We start from the raw sequence: 15,888 nt of genomic DNA, 5'->3' as shown, positions 1-15,888 counted from the left end.
AAAAAAAAAAAATTTGGACATGCTTCTTTAAAAAAAAAAAAGAATGTTTAGTTTGTGCTCATAGATGTCAGTGATGTGTGGCTTCTGAATAAGAATAAGAATAATAAGAATAAGAATTTTTCTGTTCTAATAATTTCCTGTAATAATAATTTCCTTCTGTTCTTTTCAGTCATTGTTAATATATATATATATATATATATATATATATATATATATATATATATATATATATATATATATGCAATATATATATATATGCAATATATATATATATTTTTTTTTTTAATATATCGCAATATGTATCGCAATACACCTTTGCTGCATCACAATGTATGGCAATACACTTTTAAGACATAATACCCAGCACAAATATTTTTCTTTCAGAAACCTAGCTTGTATTTCTTTAGTGTGAGTTGGTCATTGTAGTTTATTGGCATGCTTGTTCCAGGATCCTGCAATTGCCACCAGCAAAAGAGTTGGGGGTGTGCCATATGAGTCCTTTGACCGTGGGACGGAGAAGAAAGCCTGGGTCACTGAAAAAGATGGAGAAACTCCTTTATTAGGAAAGGTGAGATGGAGCAATGTATTTCTTAAAGAAATAGACTACTGCTCGCGGACCACTAATTGTTTTTACAATGAAATAAATGTAGAATCTTAAATGTTTTATAATTATTATGCATTATTCAGATTCACTATAAATATATATATATATATATATATATATATATATATATATATATATATATATATATATATATATATATGTTTTTTTTTTCATTTACTAAGTAAAATTTCTAAAAACATTTCCAAACCCATTGACTGATTCAGCCAACTTCAATATATTCAGTTAATAAAATAATTCAATATAGTTTCCAGTCACAGTTCCACATCATTTCACATGCTTCAATGTATTGTTTTTTATTCCCGTTTTTCATCCTGCACACATAGTTTTTTTCTAGAAATTGCCTTCTCATTCGTTAACAAAGCTACATTTCTCTACTAATTACCATCATTCCAACTTGGACAAATTCCCAAAATTCTAGGTTTAGTTCTTACAGGAACTATTAGTCTTACAAAGAACTCTTGAAGAATCTTTTTTTTTTTTTTTTTTCCTGAAATAAATGGTTCTGGGTTGAATCCCAGTCATTTAAGAAGAACCCTTTTGGAACCCTTACTTTGAAGAGTGTACAGAGTATTTCAAGTGGTGTAGCAGATGGATAGCTGAACCATGGTAGCAGTTTGCTTTGAGCCTCTTCATGAAATTGTAGGTCATCTATTAAGCAAGTGTATTTGTGAGTGCACTGATGTCTGAGTGACTAGTTTGTCCTAATTTCCATAACAGACCCTAATGGAAGTTCAAGCCCCTGGTGTGCTATTTTCTACCCATTCCCCGGCACAGCTTGTTTTTAAAAGGCTCATACCCACTGTGAGGGGTGGATGTGTGGGGGATAAACTTCTGTTGCTCTTATGCTTTTACAGCCTTGTTTTGATTACGCACACGATTAGGTCCAGTCCTACTGCTAATCGCCTTTTCATGCTGCTTGTAACAGGTCAAACATATGCATTGATTCCACATTAGTATTTAATCTTAAAATGTTCTGCATCGCAGATTAAGCATGTAGAGAGAAACAGAAAGCAAGATAGACAGAGGGAGCCAGACAGCACTATGCAAATTTGTGCCTCTAGTTCTGTTATACAGTTGTTAGTTTATTATGTGTGTACATACATCGGGTGTATTTATGAAAGGTTCTTTTGATTTCCAATTGAATGTGTGTTGTAATTGTGAAAGCCCTAAAGTTTTTGGTCAACAATCGTGTTACTTTGGAAACTGTAAAAGAAAAAAGAAAAAAACATCTGAGCAATTTCGCTACGGTTACGATACAGACATTTACTTGTGTTTAACTATAAATAAGGAGCAACAACGCAGACAGATGGACAGTATGCACTTACAAAGACTAACAGACTTTGTAGGGGGAAATCTGATAAAGGGAGGAAGTGCAGACTTTGAAAAGTACCCAGCACCAAACAACCTTGGAGTTTTTACCACCTGCCAGAAACATCTGTCTGAAAGTAAAATATGTGCTTGTGCACATATTTGCGTGCGTGTGTGTGTGCACATGTGTGTAACTGTGTATGCACTTGCCCTGTGTACTGAGCTTATGCAGCGACTTTAGGGCTTCTAACGACAGGTACTTACTTCATTGGCTAAAGAAGTCAGGTAAAACTGGACCAACCTTGAGATCGACACCGTCCACAAAGATATTTCTCTCGCAATATAATTGTGCACACAGACCATGTAGTACAATTGCGTTCCTTCTGAGTGGATCAATCATCTTCCTTGGTACATGATATATAGAATGACTCAGATCACATGGTCACATCTAGAGAGCTCTAATACTTTATTGATTTCAACTCTCAGCAGTGTTCTTCCTTAGATTATTTTACTTGTCATGTTTCTACCCTGCCATTTAAGAAAAAAAAAGACACTTCATGCTATTTTCTGTCTTTTGTTTGCACAGATACAATACTTTTGTTGGTGTTTACACCAAACACTCTCTGTTCTTCTCAGGTATGGCCAGGAGAAACTGTATTTCCAGACTATACCAGCCAAAATTGCATCGACTGGTGGGTTGATGAATATGAGAGATTTTCCCGGGAGATCAAACATGATGCCCTCTGGATAGTGAGTCCGATTTGAAAGTCCTGTATTGCCAAAGTTAATTGTTTATTCATCAAGCCAGACACTCAAAAGCCAAATACAATATGAAATCTAATAAAATATCTGACGTTACAAATTACGTGATTAACCTTAGCATTGATAAATCAAATGATAGTGCCCAGCATAAGCAATGATTTATGTAATGGTTAGGTATACACTAAGTATTACATCCTGTTGCAGGACATGAATGAAGTGGCTAACTTCGAGAAAGGATCAACGAAGGGCTGTGCTGATAACAATTTGAATTATCCTCCCTACACTCCGAGTAAGACACATTTTTCTTTCCACCCATCTATTTTTGGTCACGCTTTTCTCATTAGGTTCACAGGCAAGTGAGCCTGTTTTGGGCAAGAAGCTGGGGACACCCTTAACTGATCAGCAGTAATCCCAGGGCATGTACTGACAAACAAGTTCAAACAATCATTCACATTCGCATTTAAAGTTAATTTTTCTGTAGTTTACCTTGGAAAAATATTTTTGGAACGTTGGGGCAGCCGGAGTATCTATCGACAGCCCACATAAGCAAAAGCTGAGCATACATACATAGGCCACACAAGAATGCCCAAGCCTGGACTTCAATCGCGAGACAAGTGGTTAACCCTAACTCACCATACTACTGTGATGTTTCCTCTTTTTGATACACGTTTTAATGCCATCTTTTCCCTTATTGCACGTGAATACTCGCTGCGTTCTTTATTAATCCAATTTGTATATCAGTACTTGTTATATATGGAGCTCAAAACACTGGCTTTTTAAAAAGAAAACATATCACTTCTTTTATATGAGGACAAAAAAAAATGCTAGTAGCCAGTGACAACATATCAATCTATGTAGTTCATAACTGTACAACTACAGAAGGATCAACAGTAGCATTTTCATTACGGCGAGCAGGAGCTGCTGTATTTACCGTTGTCCATATCTATAACAGACATGGCAGCCTTCGGAGGAGTGCCACCCCCTATCTAATAAATTCAATGATTAGTAGCCCTACAATTATATTTACAACATTCAGCACTCATTTATTTACAAGTTATTGAATTTTTTAATCGTTCAATTTATTCCTTTGTAATGAAAAACAGTCTAAATCTTACACATTGTTCCTTTAGTGACTCCTTTTATCAATGTCATCTTTGTTTTCATTGTTTCCCTTCAACCAACACACCACATTCAAAGGATCAAGGTCGATGTCAGGATTCCTTAAAGCATGCTGATGAGCTGCTTTATTGTATTGTATTTTAGCTTTCTCTTCAGCCTTAAAGCTTTTCTATTTTTCCATTTTAGCACCAGTGTTTTCTCATGAGGGTTCGCTACGCTGAGAGGTGTGGCTGAGATGTCATCCCTCCCAGCGTGGATAATCTTCCCTTCGGCGCCCTTTCCTCACATGGTGCCTTTGTACCCTGCATTATTTTATCATAGTTTATCAGGTCATATGAATGTGTGGGGGTCTACTTGATGGGAGGTGTATCTTTTTGTGTTTTTCGGAAGAGGGGGAAACATTTTTTTCTATGATATATTCTGGATTTTTTATTTGGTTAGGATTTTCATTTGAATATGTAGGAAAAGTGCTTTATAAATCAGGTTAGGTCGATTGATATTTATAACAAAAGAGCTCACACAGATAGATTTTAGATAGCTATTATTTCATTATATAAAATATATTATATATAATTATTTACCTAGTTTAAACACCATTATCTGTTATTATTTTCTCCCAAAACAATGTGGAACACAGCTATAGTTAGAGTCCCAGAACCTCCAACACTCATTGTCACATGAGGCATATTCACTGACAAGATTAAGCCTCAATAGCACTGAACAGGTGACCATTTTTTGCACGTCCCTTATGCTCTCAGATAAAAATACCTATTTTCTAGGGCTGCCAAAGATAAAGCATTAACGTTGGAAATGTATTTAACTTTTATCTAGCATTGAAAAACAAATAATGATTCAAATTATTTATGTTCTGTGGCAGCTGAATACCACAAATTTTGCAACCAAACTTGGAATTTTTGTGGCCAGCTCAAAATACAGGGCAAGATGGATGTCAATGGGCTTTTACTCTAAAAAGCTGCTCAACGGTTAATTGAAATAAGAAATTCACACATTTTTATTGTTTGATGATTTTACGCTAATTCCAAGATTTTACGTGAGTAAATATCTGTTACAAGCTTCACATAAAAAAGGTGTTCAAAAATTAAAGTAGTCATGATTGATGATGGCTAATTTTACAGTGCGATTAATTCGATTAAAAATGTTTACCATTAACTGCACTGATGTTCTTACTTTCAGTTTCTCCTCGCAAAGTAGCTCAACGTTGCACTGCTCCCATGTTCAGTGCTTGTCTTTTGCTTGCTTGCTCTGTAGACCGCTCCCTCAAATGTGCACAGATAATAGCTGATGAATATTCAGTGAGGAAGAACCAAGAGTTTCATTGGTCCATTGTGATGTACATAGTAATTTCATTGGTCAGCTGTGACAATACTTGGTAACCCCTTGAAGCGATACAGAAAAACAGTTATAAAGGTAAAAAGGGCCATCTTATATTTCTGAATTTATGGTATTAAAATAATGCTTCCTGCATGCACTTGTGCATTGCTTAGATGATATAAATATAAAATATATAAATATAAAAGTAAGCGACACTTTGTCTCCCATGGTGGTCTCAATCTGTTATTTGTTCATTTGTTTTGCCCATCCATCACCGCCATCAACATCTCTTTCCCTCCAACAGAAATTGTGGATGAGGTGATGTATAGTAAGACTCTTTGCATGGATGCCAAGCAGGCCTGGGGGAACCACTATGATGTTCACAGTCTCTATGGCTACTCAATGGTGCTGGCTACCGAAAAGTGAGTGCAGAATTATTGTTAGTATTTTGCCAACTTGTGCTTTGGAAGCCAACTGGCTGACATCCCTTTAGATCATTGAGGAATTTGTTGCAAAAACACACAGTGGAATTAAAATAGTAGCTACATCTTGAATACACGTAATTTTGGTGCGCTACTGAATTAATGAGAGGCAAGAGCCCCGGATTCCTTCTTTTTCTTCCAACTTCTCCCAGTGTGTCATCATTTATCATCAAAGTCTACCTCCCGCATGCTCTTCTCTAACACCAGCTGCCCTCAAGTCTTTCCCTAATACAACTATTAACCTTCTCTCAAGCATTCTTGTTCTCTTGTGTGGCAGCACCATTCTCATCATCATTCTACCAATGTGCTCGCCATCTCTCCTCGAGACATGTACAAACTATCTAAAGTTTGCTCTGCCTTAAACTATGTTCCTGCCCCCCAAAAAATAAAACAAGTGAGCCGTGGCATACGCAATCTGAGCTCGAGGGCAATTTAACATCAATACGCATTACGATAGTGGTCAATTGTTAGTGTTAAAATGGCACCCCTTAAAACAGATAAAAACGGATGGATTAATCTGATGAATCCTCAATCCATGAACATAGTATTAATCAGAATACCTCATGGGACACCGAAAATACTATTGCAAAGAAAATTTCTGACTGGAGTTCCGATGTAACAAATGCATGATTGGCAAGAAGAAATCATCAAATATTTTAAATGGCTATTGTGTGGCATTTGTAATTATCATCATCAAATTTTAAAGGACATCTATTTTGCTTTGATTTTGATCAAGAAAAATATTATGTAGCTGTAAATAATCACAATATTCAGCTGTGTATGCTCTACCCCGGGATAACTCTCGGTGGTTTTTGTTCATGTTGATTATTTCTGACCACCTTTTTTCTCTGTATCCCTTCCCTTAGAGCTCTGCAGCAAGTGTTTGGTGAGAACCGTACGCTGATGCTGACCCGCTCCTCCTTTCCAGGTGTGGGGAAATATTCAGGTCATTGGTTGGGTGACAATGGTGCCAACTGGAACGACATAAAATGGGCCATTCCTGGGATGCTAGAGTTTGGTCTGTTTGGAATTCCATACGTGAGTTTTAAACTTTCATTAAAGATAAAACTTCACATAATATGTCAAATCTCATATCCACCACAATTTCCTGTCCAACACATACAAATTTTAATAAATCGATTATGCTCATCATTGTTCTTTGTCTGAACAATAGTCAATGGGTGCAAATAACTGGTCAATGGACAATCAGCAGCTACTTTCCCAACTCAGAAGTGGGCAATGATGATTTTGCAAGCATCCAATTCCAGATTAGTCGGAAATATTGATAGGAACATAATGGACAAAATATAAAAATATCTCAGTGGCAATTTAAAAAAAAAACAACCTGCATGTCAAGTTTTCTTTGAATTGACATGTAATTCTGCCATTAAGAACACTTTTAGCTGATAATTGATCCTTATGTTGGGACATAGGCACATAAGAAGGAATAACGTTTATTTTCCTGCATTGCCACTTCTGACACACCTCACACACACTCTGTTGGTATGCTAAACACACAACTGAGTCAATGACAGTCACACCATATACACAGTATTGTGTAGTCTTGAAGGGGAAGTCCATTTCTTCATAATATGTGCCAACAGCATCAAAATAGGACTGTCATTGAAGTTTAGGGTTTTTCCCTATGCATACGCAAACTAAACGTTGCTGACATAGACAGAAAGATGAAAAAAGACAAAAATGTGATTTTGAGCGATCCCACCAACTGAGTTTGTGTTTAAATGTCAACAATAATAAAGAACTTAAACAGTCTCAAAGGAGCAGTGGGTTTTAAAGGTGTCTTTCCTACACACTCTATTCAATGTAAACAAAGATTACAAACTAAGCCAACACCAAGAGACAAAATACTGTACAGTTTCAACTAAATGTTTATGCCCCCCCCCCCCAAAAGATTTGCAATTAATCATACAATTAGCATTTCATGCAATTTTATTTGATTTCATACATGCTTTTATCATCATCAGATTTTGAAGAACATCTATTTTGCAGTAAATGTCATTGACCAAGATGTCAATGTAAAGATTTTATACATGATTGAATTCATTGATAAATACTCATCTGCCTTTCTTAGAAGTACAGTATTAAACAGTTCGCATATTTATCAAATTTTCAAAATGAAGGCACTTCTATGGAAAATATCAATAGGTAGGTCCCAGTTTTATATGAAATCTATTGTGGTGGAGTCTGTCCAAACATTTCTGGACCTAACTATAACTAGGTTATGCTTTTTATCACAGGAAGAAAACAAGATTAATAAACATAAACAAAGTTTGTCATTGAATGTTTACAGATTGGAGCTGACATATGTGGATTTTTTGGTGACTCAAGTGAAGAATTATGTCGTCGGTGGATGCAAGTTGGAGCTTTCTATCCCTTTAGCCGCAACCACAATGCTGAGGGCTACAAGGTAGAGAGAGCGCTCTTCAGTCATGTTGCACTATTGTTCTTATATCCACCCCCCAATATTATCTACTAATGTAACATAAGCTTAAATGCTTTAGCGTAAAGGAGAATTAATTACAAAGGATGAGCTGTCACCTCCATGAGTTACATCTTATGGCGGTGGAGGGGTTTGCTTGTTCCTATAATACACAAGACAAACAGGTCCCAAGTGAGGGGCCAGACAAAGCATTGCTCACACCCCTAATGATGAGTAAAAATGTTGGAGCACCTTTTCTCTTGCCTGGATGCGGGTCACCAGGGCCCCCCTCTAGAGCTAGACCGGGGGATCGGGCTCGTTGCACCCGTTGGGCCCAGCGGGCACAGTCCTCTGGGGACTGCCACCTAGCGACTTGGCATGCTTGTAAATGAATGAAACCACACTGTGCTGGATTCGTATAGACGCAATAACTTTAATTAAATAAACAACAATAATGCTGGTTTAAAAAAGCCGGTTACATGTAGACAAGGCCTTAACAGTCACAGGATATCCACCCAATGATTGTATTGTTTATATTGACATGCAACACTGATTATTGCAGATAAGCACAAATGAATGGGGAGGAAAATCATACCATTAGTGGTGAACAGCATGAAAATGAAGGCTCTGGCAGCAGACGTGACATTTCCATGCTCATCAGAGCAACAAAGACAGAAGAGTTATAAATGGAATGCTGTGTGTATGTGGTTGTGTGCGTTCATGTGTTTGTGTGTGATAGTAAATCCAAATTACTATTTGCCAATGCAACACACACACACATACAAACACACATTTTGCATCACTGTCGGGGGTGGCAAAGGCACAAGGTTATTAGAAGATAGAAAAGACAGCAGTTAATTGGTCTCTTTGAACTCAACAAAGAATAGAACGCAGTTTTTTCAGACATGGTTCCATAAGGAACACATTAAAACAATGGAGAGTCTTCAATACTACCAGGGAATAATGTTCAACCGGATGAAGTGTTGTGATTTCTATTTTCTGACTTGTGTATGCATGTGCGTCCGTGTATGTCTCGTGACCAAGACAAGGAATTGGGATTTTAAAATAAAATAAAGTAAGAATTACATCAACAAGTTTTCTGGAAATGAAAATACACCACGTCATTTGTAAATACCAGAAATTTAATGCAACCAGCAAGCCTGTCTTGCAGGTATATGCATGTGTATCCTCTAAAAAAACAAATCAGAGTGGAAGTGAAGTTATTACTCATCAAATCCAGCCTTGTTAATTGATGTTGTCTGCAGCCTCAGGATCCAGCAGTATATGGGCCGGGCTCAACTCTGGTGGAGAGCTCCAAACACTACCTGAAGATTCGTTACACATTGCTGCCGTACCTCTACACACTCTTCTTCAAAGCTAGCACCAAAGGGGAGACCGTTGTGCGTCCCCTCATGCATGAGTAAGTCATTTGGAATATTGGGATTCCCACAGCACATGTGTGACTTCCAGGAAATGTACAATTTTTCATTCAGCAGAATATTCGTATTAATACTAATTGAACAATGTATTTGAACACTTTAAACTGCAGTCGTTACATAGTTACATGTAGAGTCATTAGTTTTTTAGTTGTGTTTTAGTGATCTCCTTCTGTTTTTAATTAAAAATCATGAATTGTTATTCCATTAAGTCTCTAGTTCTCTCACAATTCTTGTAGGGAATTAAGTAATTTGTTAAGAAAACAAGTATTTATTTTTATAGTTTAATGCCTTGCACATATTTGAATAGAATTCTACAATGTTAGTATTTCTCTGTTTTATATGCAGTGCATTTTTTTCAAGGTTTCCTTTAATTGATACTCTATTGTTCACTGTTGCTTCTAAGGTTTTACTCTGACAGTAAAACCTGGGCTTTGGATCGCCAGTTCCTTTGGGGGAAACACCTCCTCATCACACCTGTACTAGACCCGGTCAGTAAGCACAAACGATAAATTGCGCAATCACACACATCCCAGGAGCTCTCTCTATAATCACTGACCCCTTGAGACCCGGACACTTCAAATCAGACATTTCTTACGCAATACTGTGCCATACAGATCAGATGACCAGCTCATCTGACACACGTACACACAAGCGCATGCACAAGCACACAGACAGAAAAACACACGCATATTGACCTCCGCTGGGAAAACATGACATGGGATTTGCTTTGTTGCCCTTCTTTCCTCTCATCCCTCTTTCTATCTCTTTCATACCCACTCTCTTTTCTCTCGGTTCTAATGAGAGCACTGACCTCATTACAAGCAGATTAGAAGTGTAGATGGAAGTGTGCGTGTGCTCGCGCGTGTATCAATACACAAGTGCTAAGTTTCCTGAACATTGCTGCACTGCACATACGTCTGTATGTGCACACTTACAGCAATTGCAATCATGTCAAAGTGGCCTGATTAATGAGAAATTTATCATGGTTCCTGTTTAGTGTGGAAAGTAAACAATTGGATTCATAGGGTGTGTCAAGAAAAGAAAAAAAAATAATACAACTTTGCACTAAAACCAATGAAAAGAAAACAAGTTTGGAAGAGAAAAACTTAATAAATTGTACGATAGAGCCTCTGAATTTAAATGGACACAATAGTTGCACTGACTAGCGTCAACATTGAAGTTGGCTTTTTTGGAGGAGCAGGTGCTAAAAGTTGAAAAGGGGGCACACAATCTTTTTTTTTCTTTTTACCAAAATTCAAATTTCAAACCTTTGTCTTCTCCTGTCAGCTTTTTTCCCACAGGGGTCGCCACAGTGAATCAAATGCCTCCATCTAAGCCTGTGTCCTGCATCCTATCTTTCACTCCAGCTACCTTCATGTCCCTTTTCACTACATCTATAAACCTCTTTGGTCTTCCTCAACATGTCCGAACCCTCTCAGTCTAGCCTCTCTGAGCTTTCCGCCTAAAAGTATAATGTGTGTTGTCCCTCTGATATATTCATTCCTGATCTTATCCATCCTGGTCACTCCCAAAGAGGACCTCATAATCTTTGTCTCTGCTACCTCCAGCTCCGCTTCTTGTCTTTTCTCCAGTCTCACGAGGCCAAACATCATTCTTGGTCTCACTGTAGTATTGTACACCTCTCCCTTCATTTTAGTTGAAACTCTTCTGTCACACATCACATCCGACACTTTTCTCCACCCGTTCCATGCTGCCAGCCCACACTTCTTCCCATCTTATTGACACTCTTCATTGCTCTGGACAGATGACCTCAAATATTTGCAATTAAAAATATTTATCTACATATTTGGGACTATTGAATACATCATTTTAATTGCTATGAAACCTTTGGAAAATCAAGCATTCCTTTTATAGCATCGGTATGTGGCGATGTCCATCACTAAGAATTCCCTTTTGGTAATGAATAAGCTTCAAAGACATTTGAAAAAAAAAAAAAAAAAAAAACCTTAGAGGACATTGTATGCTGGTAATGAGAATAGAATACTCAATGACACTTGTCTCCCTGTTTCTGTGCTCACACGAATGGTCCTCCCAATTAAAACTTGACATTTTTTTAACGTCCTTTCTGTTGCACATACAAAGTAATGTTCATCTGACAGTTGAAAGGGACACAGATGATAATCCAGCATCATAGAGTGCTTCATTGCAGACTCTTTCAGTTGTTTGAGCATAAAGTGTTCACGGAAACTGCAAGAGTATAAAATAAAGTCTTGACAAGCATTCTTAAGCAACTTTTTAACATTGCAGGGATAACAATAGTTGCTATATCTGAACATCAAGATTATATTTTATTAAGACCATCTACATACTGGTGCAGTTAAAAGATGTAATCTTTTTTGGCCACATCCACCATGACAATTGTTCATGTTGAGTTGAACTCATTCACTCTCATTAATGGGTATACAGTAGTCATTGAAGATTGCTTTCTACTGGAAAGGCAGTCAATCAACTCTGTCAATGATTAGCGATTGATTGACATCTTCTATTAAGGGCGGATACTGATTATTAGTAGTGAAGAAGGCTGATAACCAATATATTGAGCCGGTATCAATTTTCACTGCTAGTGAAAATATTGGGGTCAATATTTCAAAATAAAAATGGGATAGCGTTAATTGTATTTATTTATTTATGTATTTTTTTATTCATATATTTAATTATTCATTCTCCCTAATTTTGGACAAGCTATATATTTGTTGAAGAAAAAAATCTAAAAAACAACAAAAAAGTAAAGTTCAGGGAGCTCTAGGGTTATTAGCATAATTAAACATGTAACATGAAAAAAGCTCCCTTTTCTTGTCTACAGAAAATTAAATGATAAAATAATAGAAATATTGTAATTTCACTTACAGTTTCTTACAAGTGAAGTAGTTCCCTAAAATTAACACAGTTTTAAAAACAGTTTTTAAAACTTGACTACTCAATAAAGTGTTCACTTGTAAGAAACTGTAAGTGAAACTTAAATATTTCTATTATTTTACAATTTACTTTTCTGTAGACCAGAAAATGGAGCTTTTTTTCTTGTTACAAGTTTAATTAAACTTTTTTAGACATGCTCATGACTATTATTAGCCAACAGATTTTCGAAAAAGGCTGATGCCGATATTTGTCACAATACCAAATATGGGTGTTTACAATCAGCTCGGCTGATAATGTATCCCTTCCTACCTTTGTCCCAAATATATTTGGATTGGACTGGTAGTGACTGAGTTAATAGAAAATTGTACAGCTAGAAAACGCATATGCTTACAATCATGGCAAATTGTGCAGTCGCTTTGCAATTCCGTAGTCCATCATCTGTGCCTGTCCCAAGTAGCCCAGAGGAGCCGCACCATCCCAAGCTAGTGGCTTCAACCAATGAATTGACAAAATGTACAAATGATTTTCTTCTTTCTTTATCTGCAGAGTGTCATTTTCCCCAGCCAGTGAATAAATGATGCCATTGTTGGATTGGCTCGGTCACCAAGCTGTTTTTAGATCAGGGGGACTACACATGCAAAAGTTCATAAAATCTAAGTATGGGTCGGGTGCTGAAGATTAAATCACCTAATTCCCACTATGTGCTCTTAACCCTATATTTTCTATCCTACATTGCTATCATTAACTTCAATTCAACGTCTTTCTTCATTCTTCATTCCATCCATCTGCCTACCCATTGCTCTAATGATGCTCGAGCTCCACTCTTCAGATCAGTAGCTTCACTAACCTTGATCTTTGTGGAAAACAAGGTAGATCTATTGACCCGCTTCCCATCATCCCCTCTGGTCACCATCCACACCATGTTTTTTTGCCCATTTTTCCCATTTCACTTTTTTATTTCTTACTGACATCAAATGCGAGCTCCATTTCTCATCTTGATTCTCCTAATCAGCTGCTGTCAACTCTTTCGTGTGATCCTTTTTCCATTTCATCCAGAATCTCTTTCACCTCACTCTTGCTCACGTTCTGAGCTGCTTGCTAGTCGTATCACCCCTACCAACTGATCATAGTATTACATGCAGATCAAACTGTGGTCTGCTTTGTGGTTAAGAGCACTTGCTTTGCTAATGTAAGAAATTAGAGACATGCTTCATGCTCCCTCTGAATCACATTTAAACGGCAATGCTAAAAACAATATTTATTTTTTTTTTTCTTTCACATTAGCCAGTATGGTGACTGATGGGCATGGCAAATAAGTCAGACACCATAAAATGAGGTACTAAAACTCTGCGATTCAAATTAAACTCAGCCTTTAAAAAAATAAATTAATAAAACTACCCCTACCGCCAGTGCAACTGTTTGAAATGTTAAATATTACAATACATAAATAATAATACATAGAGCTTTGCTTGCAAATGAATTCTCTTCATGAAGACATCCATATGGTTTCTTTCGCAATATGTCTCATATGGTTATTATGTTCCTATGCATCTAGAAGATTAAATTGTATCCCCTTTTACAATATGGAGTCTGGATGTGGAAGACTCGTCTTATTGTCTGGTCTTTCGAGGAGAAAATGCATGTTGCTAAAGGGATGACATGTGACATGCTTTTGATTGGCAGGGTGGCTCGACACCACTGAGATATTGTTATTAATAATTTGGTCTTTTTGAGAAGGAGGGTTTGGGTGGCCTCTTCACTGAATGCTCACTTCTGTGTAGCCTTCCTCCCTGTCAGAAAGTGCCATGATCTGACAAGGCTATCAAAGGGCTGGTGCTCCTCTATTGATTGGTCTTGTCTGTCCGCCACCTTGAGCCATCAAAAATTGTTACCAGTTGTCACTTGATATGGTCTTTCCCATCATTGAGTTTCATCATTGTGCTGCAGTGTGAACTGTGACGAGAAGCTATGTAGAAATCAAATGTTGCAAACTATACTGTTTCAAATGACTAATCTGAGATCATTATTGATCATGTTATTTTTTTTTTTTTAATTAAATGCTTCACTTATGGCCGTTCTTCAGCTTCTTCAATTACATAGTTGATGATTAATTTCAGCCGATGGCTGCAAAATTTAGGATTAAAGAATTCCGTTTTGTTCTCTGTAACAGAAGCACACATAATTGTGAAAAACAGATCAAGGTTTAAAGTTACTTATGCTTGCCAAATTTTGTCACTTTTTTGCAGGGTGTGGTAATGTTGGATGCATATATGCCAGATGCCTTGTGGTATGACTACGAGACGGTAAGACTACGCATACTAATTCTTAAATACTTATATCTACAGTACACCAATTTACCTTTTATGTGTTCAAATGAAGTCAACATTTTTGTAGTATTGTTATTTACAAAGAACATGTACACATTTGCTAAACACAAACCTTTTAAAATAGCTATTGTCTATTTACATTATGCATAAAAACTGGGATTGGTTTAACAATGTGTGTGTATGTATGTGGGGGGAGGGGGGTATTTCTACTTTAAGGGACACTGTAGCAGATTTAGATAGTTTTTCATTAAAAATGAATAATTTAAATGACAAGACATTTCAAAAACTTGCAAATAAATGTGTTCTTACAACCAACCAGTGAAGGCCCGTGTGTTTAACACTTAGGTATTCAGTGATTTGGCCCCCTCAGAAGCACACGTATGCATTACAGGGCTACACAGGCTATTTTCTGGACCATTTGAACATCAATAAACCGGCATCAGCAATTGAAACTTATCATTATACGCGATACTGCCAGAACTTAAAATAATTTATAACAATTTGATATTCTTTATCTTCAAAGTTTTTTTAAGTCCACCAAGTGTCATGTCGGTGCAAAATGTTGGGGACGGATGTGGGAAGGTGGATCCAAAATGCAGGGATGCAGGATGACATGGACTCAATAAAACGATTTATTACTCGCGGAAGCTGGGCGAAACACGAAACACTAGAGCTACACTAGAGCTGACAGGTGACACAAATTACACTAACCCGAACCCAAAAGCAAACTAAGTCAAGCTCCACAAAATAAAGCCACAACAGGAAAAACCCAGACAGAACGTGACAACAAAAGCAGACAAGCTTTAGCAAGACTGTATGCTAAATTAGAAATCACACTTTAATAAAAGCTTTGGTCCAATTTATGTTTTGTTCTTCTTCAGCCATTTGTGCATTAAAAGAAAAAAAAAAAGCGTGTAGATATGTATTTTCTGCAAAATGTCCGCGGTTCTGACTTTGATGTACACTAGGCCTCATGGTTGCCGTTAGCTTACGGTTGAGCAACATGTTATTTTTCTTATTTTGTTATTTTTTTTCAATAACTTTATTGAACTACTTTACTGAACTACTTCCAACGTTAAACTTGGTGGATCAATATAGCACCGTCAATATGCGGCCTCTAGATGGCGAACTTATGGCTCGATCGACTATTACAGCTGTTAATTAAGCATTTGTGTCA

The 15,888-nt window shown here is 37.0% G+C and overlaps 1 protein-coding gene across 1 annotated transcript in view; it reads left to right on the top strand.

Annotated features, from left to right (window-relative positions):
* si (sucrase-isomaltase) overlaps positions 1-15,888 on the top strand; it is a 76,111-nt gene that overhangs the window by 12,324 nt on the left and 47,899 nt on the right. The window contains exons 11-19 of the mRNA XM_088427104.1: positions 449-568; positions 2,570-2,683; positions 2,900-2,984; positions 5,451-5,568; positions 6,495-6,666; positions 7,940-8,056; positions 9,334-9,488; positions 9,911-9,995; positions 14,631-14,687. Of these exons, the coding sequence (XP_088283230.1) occupies positions 449-568; positions 2,570-2,683; positions 2,900-2,984; positions 5,451-5,568; positions 6,495-6,666; positions 7,940-8,056; positions 9,334-9,488; positions 9,911-9,995; positions 14,631-14,687 (1,023 nt within the window). The remainder of the gene's footprint in view (positions 1-448; positions 569-2,569; positions 2,684-2,899; positions 2,985-5,450; positions 5,569-6,494; positions 6,667-7,939; positions 8,057-9,333; positions 9,489-9,910; positions 9,996-14,630; positions 14,688-15,888) is intronic.

The sequence above is a fragment of the Hippichthys cyanospilos genome, chromosome 11 (genome assembly GCF_059441005.1).
Source record: "Hippichthys cyanospilos isolate Australia breed blue-spotted pipefish chromosome 11, RoL_Hcya_1.0, whole genome shotgun sequence".
In the NCBI taxonomy this organism is placed as follows: domain Eukaryota; kingdom Metazoa; phylum Chordata; class Actinopteri; order Syngnathiformes; family Syngnathidae; genus Hippichthys; species Hippichthys cyanospilos.
The sequence above is the reverse complement of the archived record's forward strand: the minus strand, read 5'-3'. Positions and strand labels throughout refer to the sequence as shown.